Raw genomic sequence first — 12,273 nt, 5'->3', positions numbered from 1 at the left:
ACTGTATATGGGGTTTTTATATTTGTCTGTTGTCACCCACTAAAAGATGTTTATTTTGTTGAAAACACAAGTTTTGCATCCCCACATTCAGAGAGATATAATTTTTCTGTATTTCTGCAGACAGAGTCTTGTGTGGTCTTGTTTTTATTTTTGCGGGATGAATTAACGTTTTTATTGCTACAATTTTCAAGCACATTACATTTTTTGATCAGTTCTGTATTCCAATTTTGCGGAGGCAGGATGAATAAAATCCAAAAATTCAAGAATTGTCTTTTGTTTATTTATGCCAAACACAGTGTGGAAAAAGTAAAGACAACTTAATTCTGCTGGTCAGTACAATTACAGTGATACCAACTTGCTTAACTGTTGACAATAACAGTAATTTCGAACAGAAGTGCCCAAACTTTTATATGCTGCTGTAAAAGACCTTTGGTGGGTATTTCATTGATGAATTACTCTTTTCTTTTTTAAATCCTAGCATATTTGTCTCAACTACAGTGGAATTGTAGCCTCCTGATTGCATAGCAGAGCTGACTGGGTCTTCTTGGGTTCAGCAGCTCTTGCCCCTTTTCTACATCCAGTCATCACATAACCGCTGGGTCTGGAGGAGTAAGTTATTCCTATTTATGTATACACAGCCAGGGCCATATTTAGAGTTTCTGCTGCCCTAGGCACTTTTAGTGCTGCCTCCCCCATTGTTGAGTATGACACTATCGGCAGTGACTTTGGCAAAAATCGCTAATGTGAAAGTAGCCTTTTGCAGCAGATCCGGCAGTTTTTCCGCATCTGCCACGTAACGGATCACTTACGGCAACTACGTTCGGCCTCATTCATTCCCTATGGGACTTGCGTACATGTGCGGTACTTGTGGTTTTGCCGCGATCCGGCAAATGCGGTACTTGCAGCAATGAAAAAAAAAAACACTGCTAGCAGTGTTTTTTTTGTCTCACCGCAAGAGCAAAACCGCTAGTGTCGCACATGTCCGCAAGTAGCCAGCACTACCTATCCCTGCACCTTGCTAGCTCATCCCTAACCATCCCTCTGACCTAAAGCTACACTATAAAGCTTTAGAAAATCAACTTATTACCTGACATATTCCTATGATAATGAGGGCTCCAGGCTACGGTGTAGACTGGGACGGGAAGTCTCCGTGTCTCCATTCTCTCTGTGCACACCCTCAGTCCCTGCCTCACTGCCTGTGAACAGACTTCCCTCCACCGGACCCGGTAATCGCCGCTCGCAGTAGCATACCGGCAGAGGTGTATCTAGGGTTTCTGGCACCCGGGGCAAGAATTAATTTTGGTGCCCCCCCCCTCTGCCAAGGACATATGCGATTTGCACTTAGTCATGTACCAACGACCTCGTCTCCCTAATGCGCTCAATGTTCATTGTAAAAAAAAGAAGCAGAAGAGAAGCTAGTTGTCACAGGACCAGAAGTATGAAAGTCGCATATGAGTGAAGTGTCCATGTGACGACTACTGAAACCTGCAGAGCTGAATCCTGACATCACGGGTTTCTGAATTCTCACAACGAATGCACTGCACACTTTTAGGATTCTCCCTTGCTGGTGGACAGTCATGTCAGCACAAGCATATGATTTATATACTTCTGACCACATTCCGACTAGACGTGCCCGGCCTCGTTAAGTTCATTTTCATTGAGTGAGGCCACACGTCTAGTCAGCATGTGACCGCATGTATGTAAATCGCCAGCACGAGAGAATCCTGACAGCGTGCAGTGCGCACTGTGAGAACTCAGAAGTCTGCAGTCACAAAGAATGACTGCAGACTCATTACAAACCTGGACATCCCCTTTAATGCTCCTACCATAAATAAAAACATGAGAGTTAGTCAGTATCACAAATAACATTTACATCCAGGTACCTTAAAGATGACTCCATCTCTGTAGCCTTATCCTTCTTTTCTTCATCTTGTCCAGATCCCAAGATGAGTTTTCTCATCCACAGCCGTCCCACCCTGTATGCATGGCTCCATCATCCTCCCACCCAATATGCATGGCTCCCCCACCTTGTATGCATGGCTCCCCCATCCTCCCACCCTGTATGCATGGCTCCCCCATCCTCCCACCCTGTATGCATGGCTCCCCCATCCTCCCACCCTGTATGTATGACTCCCCCATCCTCCCAATTTGTATGCATGGCTCCCCATCCTCCCACCGCGTATGCATGGCTCCCTCATCCTCCCACCCTGTATGCATGGCTCCTCCATCTTTCCACCCTGTATGCATGGCTCCCCCATCTTTCCACCCTGTATGCATGGTTCCCCCATCCTCCCACCCTGTATGCATGGTTCCCCCATCCTCCCACCCTGTATGCATGGCTCCCCCATCTTTCCCCCTGTATACATGGCTCCCCCATCCTCCCACCCTGTATGCATGGCTCCCCCATCCTCCCACCCTGTATGCATGGCTCCCCCATCCTCCCACCCTGTATGTATGACTCCCCCATCCTCCCAATTTGTATGCATGGCTCCCCATCCTCCCACCGCGTATGCATGGCTCCCTCATCCTCCCACCCTGTATGCATGGCTCCTCCATCTTTCCACCCTGTATGCATGGCTCCCCCATCTTTCCACCCTGTATGCATGGTTCCCCCATCCTCCCACCCTGTATGCATGGTTCCCCCATCCTCCCACCCTGTATGCATGGCTCCCCCATCTTTCCCCCTGTATACATGGCTCCCCCATCCTCCCACCCTGTATGCATGGCTCCTTCATCCTCCCACCCTGTATGCATGGCTCCTTCATCCTCCCACACTGTATGCATGGCTCCCCCATCCTCCATGCATGGCTCCCCCATCCTCCCATCCTGTATGCATGGCTCACCCATCCTCCCACCCTTTATGCAAGGATCCCCCATCATTCATGGCTCCCCCATCCTCCCATCCTGTATGCATGGCTCTTCCATCCTCCCATCCTGTATGCATGGCTCCCCCGTCCTCCTCCATCCTCCCCCCCCCCCCCGTCCCCCTCCATCCTCCCCCCCGTCCCCCTCCATCCTCCCCCCCGTCCTCCTCCATCCTCCCCCCCCGTCCTCCTCCTTCCTCCCCCCCCCCTTCCTCCTCCATCCTCCCCACTTCATACTCACCTTTCTTGCACCGCGTGGCGCTGAACTTCCCGGCATCTCTGTCCCGCCGCAGCTTCTTCCTGTACGAGTGGTCACGTGGTACAGCTCATTAAGGTGATGAATATGCGTCCATATTCATCACCTTAATGAGTGGTACCAGTGAGCGCTGAGGACTGGACGAGCTGCCGGTGCTGAGACAGAGTTGCAGGCACCGCTGGAGGAGGGCGAATATGACGTCGGTGGTGGTGGGGACAGGGAGTGAGGGAGGTGGGTGTTGGAGAGAACGGTTGACCCAGGACTTTAAATTTAAAAAAAAAAAAAAAAAAACTTGCTCAAGTGTACCCCCCACATCCTGGCGCCCTAGGTACAGTTATATGAAAAAGTTTGGGCACCCCTATTAATCTTAAGCTTATTGTTTTATAAAAATTGTTTTTTTTTTTGCAAAAGCTATTTCAGTTTCATATATCTAATATCTGTTGGACACAGTAATGTTTCTGCCTTGAAATGAGGTTTATTGTACTAACAGAAAATGTGCAATCTGCATTCAAACAAAATTTGTCAGGTGCATAAGTATGGGCACCCTTATCATTTTCTTGTTTTAAATATCCCTACCTACTTTTTACTGACTTACTAAAGCACTTTTTTGGTTTTGTAACCTCATTGAGCTTTGAACTTCATAGCCAGGTGTAAGCAATCATGAGAAAAGCTACTTAAAGTGGCCACTTGCAAGTTGTTCTCCTGTTTGAATCTCCTCTGAAGAGTGGCATCATGGGCTCCTCAAAACAACTGTCAAATGATCTGAAAACAAAGATTATTCAACATAGTTGTTCGGGGGAAGGATACAAGAAGCTGTCTCAGAGATTTAACCTGTCAATTTCCACTGTGAGGAACATAGTAAGGAAATGGAAGAACACAGGTACAGTTCTTGTTAAGACTAGAAGTGGCAGGTCAAGAAAAACATCAGAAAGGCAGAGAAGAAGAATGGTGAGATCAGTCAAGGACAATCCTCAGACCACCTCCAGAGAGCTGCAGCATCAACTTTGTGCAGATGGTGTCACTGTGCATCGGTCAACTATACAATGCACTTTGCACAAGGAGAAGCTGCATGGGAGAGTGATGCGAAAGAAGCCGTTTCTGCAAGCACGCCACAAACAGAGTCGGCTGAGGTATGCAAAAGCACATTTGGAGAAGCCAATTTCTTTTTGGAAGAAGGTCCTGTGGACTGATGAAAGCAAGATTGAGTTGTTTGGTCATACAAAAAGGCGTTATGCATGGCGGACAAAAAACACAGCATTCCAAGAAAAACACTTGCTACCCACAGTAAAATTTGGTGGAGGTTCCATCCATGCTTTGGGGCTGTTTGGCCAATGCCGGCACCAGGAATCTTGTTAAAGTTGAGGGACGCATGGATTCCTCTAAGTATCAGCAGATTCTTGACAATAATGTTCATGAATCAGTGACAAAGTTGAAGTTACGCAGGGGATGGATCTTTCAGCAAGACAATGATCCAAAACACCGCTCCAAATCTACTCAGGCATTCATGCACAGGAACAATTACACTGTTATGGAATGGCCATCCCAGTCCCTAGACCTGAATATCATTGAACATCTGTGGGATCATTTGAAGAGGGCTGTCCATGCTCAGTGACCAACAAACTTAACTGAACTGGAATTGTTTTGTAAAGAGTAATGGAACTCATTAAAAGCTACAGGAAGCGACTAGAGGCTGTTATTTTTGCAAAAGGAGGATCTACTAAATATTAATGTCACTTTTTTGGTGAGGTGCCCATACTTATGCACCTGTCAAATTTAGTTTGAATGCACATTTTCTGTTAGTACAATAAATCTCATTTCAAGGCAGAAACATTACTGTGTCCAACAGTTATTAGATACACTCACCGGCCACTTTATTAGGTACACCTGTCCAACTTCTTGTTAACACTTAATTTCTAATCAGCCAATCACATGGCGGCAACTCAGTGCATTTAGGCATGTAGACATGGTCAAGACAATCTCCTGCAGTTCAAACCGAGCATCAGTATGGGGAAGAAAGGTGATTTGAGTGCCTTTGAACGTGGCATGGTTGTTGGTGCCAGAAGGGCTGGTCTGAGTATTTCAGAAACTGCTGATCTACTGGGATTTTCACGCACAACCATCTCTAGGGTTTACAGAGAATGGTCCGAAAAAGAAAAAAAATCCAGTGAGCGGCAGTTCTGTGGGCGGAAATGCCTTGTTGATGCCAGAGGTCAGAGGAGAATGGGCAGACTGGTTCGAGCTGATAGAAAGGCAACAGTGACTCAAATCGCCACCCGTTACAACCAAGGTAGGCCTAAGAGCATCTCTGAACGCACAGTGCGTCGAACTTTGAGGCAGATGGGCTACAGCAGCAGAAGACCACACCGGGTACCACTCCTTTCAGCTAAGAACAGGAAACTGAGGCTACAATTTGTACAAGCTCATCGAAATTGGACAGTAGAAGATTGGAAAAACGTTGCTTGGTCTGATGAGTCTCGATTTCTGCTGCGACATTCGGATGGTAGGGTCAGAATTTGGCGTAAACAACATGAAAGCATGGATCCATCCTGCCTTGTATGGAGCATCTTTGGGATGTGCAGCCGACAAATCTGCGGCAACTGTGTGATGCCATCATGTCAATATGGACCAAAATCTCTGAGGAATGCTTCCAGCACCTTGTTGAATCTATGCCACGAAGAATTGAGGCAGTTCTGAAGGCAAAAGGGGGTCCAACCCGTTACTAGCATGGTGTACCTAATAAAGTGGCCGGTGAGTGTATATGAAACTGAAATAGCTGTTATAAAACATTAAGCTTAAGATTAATAGGGGTGCCCAAACTTTTTCATAAAACTGTATGTGCCCTCAAGAGCATAGTGGCAAATACGGCCCTGTACACAGCGCCTGTGATGTCCTAAAAACAAGCAATCCATGCATGGGTTGTGGCTGTCGAACAGCTGCATGACATACAGCCATAGCAAATCGAATATAGGGTATCTTCGGTGTGTTCGAATATCATTAGAACACGAACGTGCTTGGATAACACCTTATCCGAGCACGCTTGCTCATCACTAATATTTTTACAGCACTTGAGAAGAAGTGGTGAATATAAGACCACAGAGCTCACACAAAATGGTAAAAGCCAGTGACTGAGGAGAATCTGTGACATCTCTGCATTTAGTGGTTACTACTCACCTGGGTAGTCATATGTAGAAATCTCCTCTTTACACCGCTTATCACCCCTCACATAGGTCTCTGTAGTATTATCATGGGTCAGATCTTCATCCTGGAACAAATATTGTAAAAGTCACAGACAGATGTAGAAGTCACAATCTATGATCATCTCTAAGGCTGGTTTCACATTTGCGTTTTTTGCCGCTGCGTTTTAGCGCAAAAAAAACATGCGTTTTTTCCCTATATTTAACATTAAAAACGCATGCGTTTCTTTTGCATGCGTTTTGCCGCGTTTGACGACGCATGCGTCGTTTCTATGCTTGCGTTTGGTTGCAGAAATGCAACATGTAGTAATTTCTAGAGGCGTTTTTTTGCGGCAAAAAAAAATATTGCTGTCTATGTAAGCGCATGCGTTTTTAAGCACATGCGTTTGTTTGCGTTTAAAACGCATGCGTTTTTATAGAAAAAAACAAGAATACACACTGATAAGCCACCCCCCACCATCAAGGTGATAAAGGGATCCAAACCCTAGCCCTAACCCTACCCCTAAGGATCCTAACCCTAACCCTACCCCTAACCCTGGGGATCCTAACCCTAACCCTACCCCTACCCCTAGGGATCCTAACCCTAACCCTACCCCTAACCCTAGGGATCCTAACCCTACCCCTACCCCTAGGGATCCTAACCCTAACCCTACCCCTAACCCTAGGGATCCTAATCCTAATCCTAGCTATTTCTATTTATAGTGGGTTTTCTTGTTGATTTTGATGATTGGCAGCTGTCCCACACTTCTCAGCATGCATTTCAAAAACGCAAACGCAGGAAAAAACGCATGTAAACGCGGCAAAACACCGCATTTTTTTTACAGCATGCAAAAACGCATGCGTCTAAAAAACGCAGCGCTTGCACGCGTTTACATGCGTTTTTTTTCACCACCTGCGTTTGCGTTTAAAACGCTGCGTTTTTAAACGCAAATGTGAAACTAGCCTAATCCTGCCATCTCCACCGTTCTCATTACACAAGTATAAATCATATAATACTAGTGGATAAAACAAGACTGAGCACAAGACCTTCACAGCCATCTACACATCATAGGGGAGATCTCATGACACCTTCTCTCCATCTACCTGATGATCCTGAGGAACATCGAGATTTTCTTGTTTACAGTCCTGTGGGAGAAGAGGACGGGGACATCTCTCTGGTGTTGTCCTCTTACTGGATAGAACTGGAGGAAACACATACAGGGACTGAATTATTTTTTTTACATACAGATAATTATAGGCCGTGTGTATTTAGTCCTGTATTACCTGGTGATGTGAGGGGCCGGGGAACCTCCATCATGACGTCATTGTACAGATGTTTGTGTCCTTCTAAATACTCCCACTCCTCCATGGATAAATAGACGGTGACATCCTGACACCCTATTGCGTCCTTGTGACCCGGGCCCTAATTTCTATGAACGGGATAATACGTCACATGCGATCAGCCGTGCTTCCGGGGGGAGCGCGGCTGATGGCTGCCGGGTGTCAGCTGATTATCACAGCTGACATCCGGCACTATGTGCCAGGAGTGGTTATGTACCGCTCCCGGCACTATAACCCCCGGAACACCACGATCAAAGAAGATCGCAGCGTTCCGGTGGCATAGAGAAGCATCGCGCAGGGAGGGGGCTCCCTGCGTGCTTCCCTGAGACCCTCAGAACAACGCAATGTGATCGTGTTGTTCCGAGGATCTCCTCCGTTCTCCTCCCTGCAGGTCCCTGGATCCAAGATGGCCGCGGGGTCCTTCCGGTCCTGCAGGGAGGTGGCTTGTCAGTGCCTGTTGAGAACAGGGGCCGGCAAGCCTCCTGTAATGCCTGTCAGATTGGTGGTCTGACACAGTGCTCTGCAAAGTGTCAGATCAGCGATCTGACTTCATACAGAGATGTACCACCCTGGGACAATGTAAAAAAGCAAATAAAATCATACTGTGTAAAAATATATTTTTTTAAATTCCTAAATAAATAAAAAATAAATAAATATTGCTCCAATAAATACATTTCTGTATGTAAATAAAAAAAAACAAATAAAAGTACATATATTTAGTATCGCCGCGTCCGTAAAGACCCGACCGATAAAACTGTCCAACTAATTACTCCCTTCAGTGAACACTGTAAAAAAAAAAAAAAAAAAAAAAACACGAGGCAAAAAACAACGCTTAATCATCATACCGCCAAACAAAAAGTGGAATAACACGCGATCAGGAAAGACGGATATAAATAACCATGGTACCGCTGAAAACGTCATCTTGTCCCGCAAAAAACGAGCTGCAATACAGCATCATCAGCGAAAAAATAAAAAAGTTATAGTCCTCAGAATAAAGCGATGCAAAATAATTATTTTTTATCTAAAATAGTTTTATTGTATAAAAGCGCCAAAACATAAAAACAAATGATATAAATGAGGTATCGCTGTAATCGTACTGACCCGAAGAATAAAACTGCTTTATCAATTTTCCCAAACGCGGAACGGTATAAACGCCCCCCCCCCCCCCCAAAAGAAATTCATGAATAGCTGTTTTTTGTCATTTTGCCTAACAAAAATCAGAATAAAAAGCGATCAAAAAATGCCATGTACCAATGGTACCAATAAAAACGTCAACTCGTCCCGCAAAAAACAAGACCTCACATGACTCTGTGGACCCAAATATAGAAAAATTATAGCTCTCAAAATGTAGTGATGCAAAAACTATTATTATAGTGCTTTGGAACAAAGCACTATACTGTTATTCCATCGTGGTAAACTTCTTCTTCTTCTTCTTATTATGGTGCTTGAACCTCCTAGGTTCAAGCAACATATTGTAATCCGATTTCTTATATTTATGGTGCTTGAACCTCCTAGGTTCAAGCAACATATTGTAATCCGATTTCTTATATTTATAGTGCTTTGGAACAAAGCACTATACTGTTATTCCACCGTGGTAAACTTCTTCTTATTCTTATTATTCAGTCCGCACGTAATGCGGCCCGAACCGCTTCACTCACAGACTCCAGTGAGGTGTCATTTCGAAGCCAGCGTTCCTGAGAGGTGTGCTAAGTATTTTTCGTGTCGATCGGATTTGTAGTTTTTGCGCAATTTGTGTTTGAAAAAAGTCTTTCAATGCGTTTCAATGGAGAAATTTTCCTATACGTTTATAATGGGCTGGTTTCTGAGGCAATTTCTAAAAATAACTGCCACCTGGCTGATTAGCTCATTGATATGCGCAGTCAGACACAGTTACGATGCCAACTCCTATGAAATCTACATCAGCTCACCAGGTCACAAGTTTTGTCAGATAATATCAGCTCTTAAAGTGACAGTACAGCACAATTCCAAACCACTATCCGTAGTCTTATGATTATTAGACTGTGGCCCGATTCTAACTCATCGGGTATTCTAGAATATGCATGTCCACGTAGTATATTGCACAGCCACGCAGTATACAGTGCAGAGCCGTGCAGTACACAGCGCAGAGCCGCGCAGTACACAGCGCAGAGCCGCGCAGTACACAGCGCAGAGCCGCGCAGTACACAGCGCAGAGCCGCGCAGTACACAGCGCAGAGCCGCGCAGTACACAGCGCAGAGCCGCGCAGTATAAAGCGCAGAGCCGTGCAGTACACAGCGCAGAGCAGCGCAGTACACAGCGCAGAGCCGTGCAGTACACAGCGCAGAGCCGCGCAGTATAAAGCGCAGAGCCGTGCAGTACACAGCGCAGAGCCGTGCAGTACACAGCGCAGAGCCGCGCAGTTTAAAGCGCAGAGCCGTGCAGTACACAGCGCAGAGCCGCGCAGTACACAGCGCAGAGCCGTGCAGTACACAGCGCAGAGCCGCGCAGTATAAAGCGCAGAGCCGTGCAGTACACAGCGCAGAGCCGCGCAGTACACAGCGCAGAGCCGCGCAGTACACAGCGCAGAGCCGCGCAGTATAAAGCGCAGAGCCGCGCAGTATAAAGCGCAGAGCCGCGCAGTACACAGCGCAGAGCCGCGCAGTACACAGCGCAGAGCCGTGCAGTACACAGCGCAGAGCCGCGCAGTATAAAGCGCAGAGCCGTGCAGTACACAGCGCAGAGCCGCGCAGTACACAGCGCAGAGCCGTGCAGTACACAGCGCAGAGCCGCGCAGTATAAAGCGCAGAGCCGTGCAGTACACAGCGCAGAGCCGTGCAGTACACAGCGCAGAGCCGCGCAGTACACAGCGCAGAGCCATGCAGTACACAGCGCAGAGCCATGCAGTACACAGCGCAAAGCCGCGCAGTATAAAGCGCAGAGCCGCGCAGTATAAAGCGGAGCCGCGCAGTACACAGCGCAGAGCCGAGCAGTACACAGCGCAGAGCCGCGCAGTAGACAGCGCAGAGCCGTGCAGTACAGAGCGCAGAGCCGCACAGTATAAAGCGCAGAGCCGCGCAGTATACCGCGCAGAGCCGTGCAGTACACAGCGCAGAGCCGCGCAGTACACAGCGCAGAGCCGCGCAGTACACAGCGCAGAGCCGCGCAGTACACAGCGCAGAGCCGCGCAGTACACAGCGCAGAGCCGCGCAGTACACAGCGCAGAGCCGCGCAGTACACAGCGCAGAGCCGCGCAGTATACAGCGCAGAGCCGCGCAGTACACAGCGCAGAGCCGCGCAGTACAGAGCGCAGAGCCGCACAGTATAAAGCGCAGAGCCGCGCAGTACACAGCGCAGAGCCGCGCAGTACACAGCGCAGAGCCGCGCAGTACACAGTGCAGAGCCGCACAGTACACAGCACAGAGCCGCGCAGTACACAGCGCAGAGCCACCCAGTATACAGCGCAGAGCCGCGCAGTACGCAGCGTAGAGCCACGCAGTATGCAGCGCAGAGCCGCGCAGTATACAGCGCTGAGCCGCGTAGTATACAGCGCAGAGCCCCGCAGTATACAGTGCAGAGCCCCGCAGTATACAGCGCAGACACGCGCAGTACACAGCACGGACACGCGCAGTACACAGCGCAGAGCCGTGCAGTACACAGCGCAGAGCCGCGTAGTATACAGCGAAGAGCCACGCAGTATATAGCGCAGAGCCGCGCAGTACAAAGCGCAGAGCTGCGCAGAGCTGCGCAGTATACAGCGCAGAGCCGCGCAGTATACAGCGCAGAACGCGCAGTACACAGTGCAGAGCCGCGCAGTACACAGCGCAGAGCCGTGCAGTACACAGCGCAGAGCCGCGCAGTACACAGCGCAGAGCCACGCAGTATACAGCGCAGAGCCGCGTAGTATACAGCGCAGAGCCACGCAGTATACAGCACAGAGCCACGCAGTATACAGCGCAGAGCCACGTAGTTATACTGCCCAGTCACGTAGTATATTGTCCAGTCACATAGTATACTGCATATCCCTGTTAAAAAAAAAAGAATTAAAATAAAAAAGTTACATACTCACCTCCTGGAGCGGCCGGTATCTGATGGTTGTTGCACCTCCTAGAGCGGCCGGTACACGATGCTTGTTGCACCTGGAGTGGCCGGTACCCGATGCTTGTTGCGCGCTCCAGTCCCAAGAGTGCATTGCGGTCTCACGAGATGATGACGTAGCGGTGTTGTGAGACAGAAAGACGGAAGTGCCCTTAGATAATTAGATAGTAGATTACCCCGCTCACCAATTCGGAACCCGAGAGGCCCGGCCCACCAAATCGGACCCCGAGGGGCCCGGCCCACCAAATCGGACCCAGAGTGACCCCGCCCCCTAAATCAGACCCAGAGTGACCCCGCCCACCAAATCGGACCCAGAGTGGCTCCGCCCACCAAATCGGACCCAGAGTGACCCCTTCCACCAAATCAGACCCAGAGTGACCCCTTCCACCAAATCAGACCCAGAGTGACCCCTTCCACCAAATCGGGCCCAGAGTGACCCCGCCCACCAAATCGGACCCAGAGTGACCCCACCCACCAAATCGGACCCTGAGGTGCCCAGCCCACCAAATCAGACCCTGAGGTGCCCAGCCCACCAAATCGGACCGAGTGACCCCACCCACCAAA

The 12,273-nt window shown here is 48.5% G+C and overlaps 2 protein-coding genes across 2 annotated transcripts in view; both read right to left on the bottom strand.

Moving 5' to 3' along the window:
- Nucleotides 1–12,273, bottom strand: part of LOC143767446 (uncharacterized) — a 212,448-nt gene that overhangs the window by 143,216 nt on the left and 56,959 nt on the right. The window lies entirely within an intron of this gene.
- Nucleotides 1–12,273, bottom strand: part of LOC143767049 (uncharacterized) — a 99,200-nt gene that overhangs the window by 36,999 nt on the left and 49,928 nt on the right. Inside the window, exons 10-11 of the mRNA XM_077255071.1 lie at nucleotides 7,398–7,495; nucleotides 6,292–6,382 (exon numbers count right to left, since the gene is read on the bottom strand). Of these exons, the coding sequence (XP_077111186.1) occupies nucleotides 6,292–6,382; nucleotides 7,398–7,495 (189 nt within the window). The remainder of the gene's footprint in view (nucleotides 1–6,291; nucleotides 6,383–7,397; nucleotides 7,496–12,273) is intronic.

Source organism: Ranitomeya variabilis, chromosome 4, assembly GCF_051348905.1.
Source record: "Ranitomeya variabilis isolate aRanVar5 chromosome 4, aRanVar5.hap1, whole genome shotgun sequence".
Taxonomy (NCBI): domain Eukaryota; kingdom Metazoa; phylum Chordata; class Amphibia; order Anura; family Dendrobatidae; genus Ranitomeya; species Ranitomeya variabilis.
This window is presented reverse-complemented; position numbering and strand designations above follow the sequence as displayed.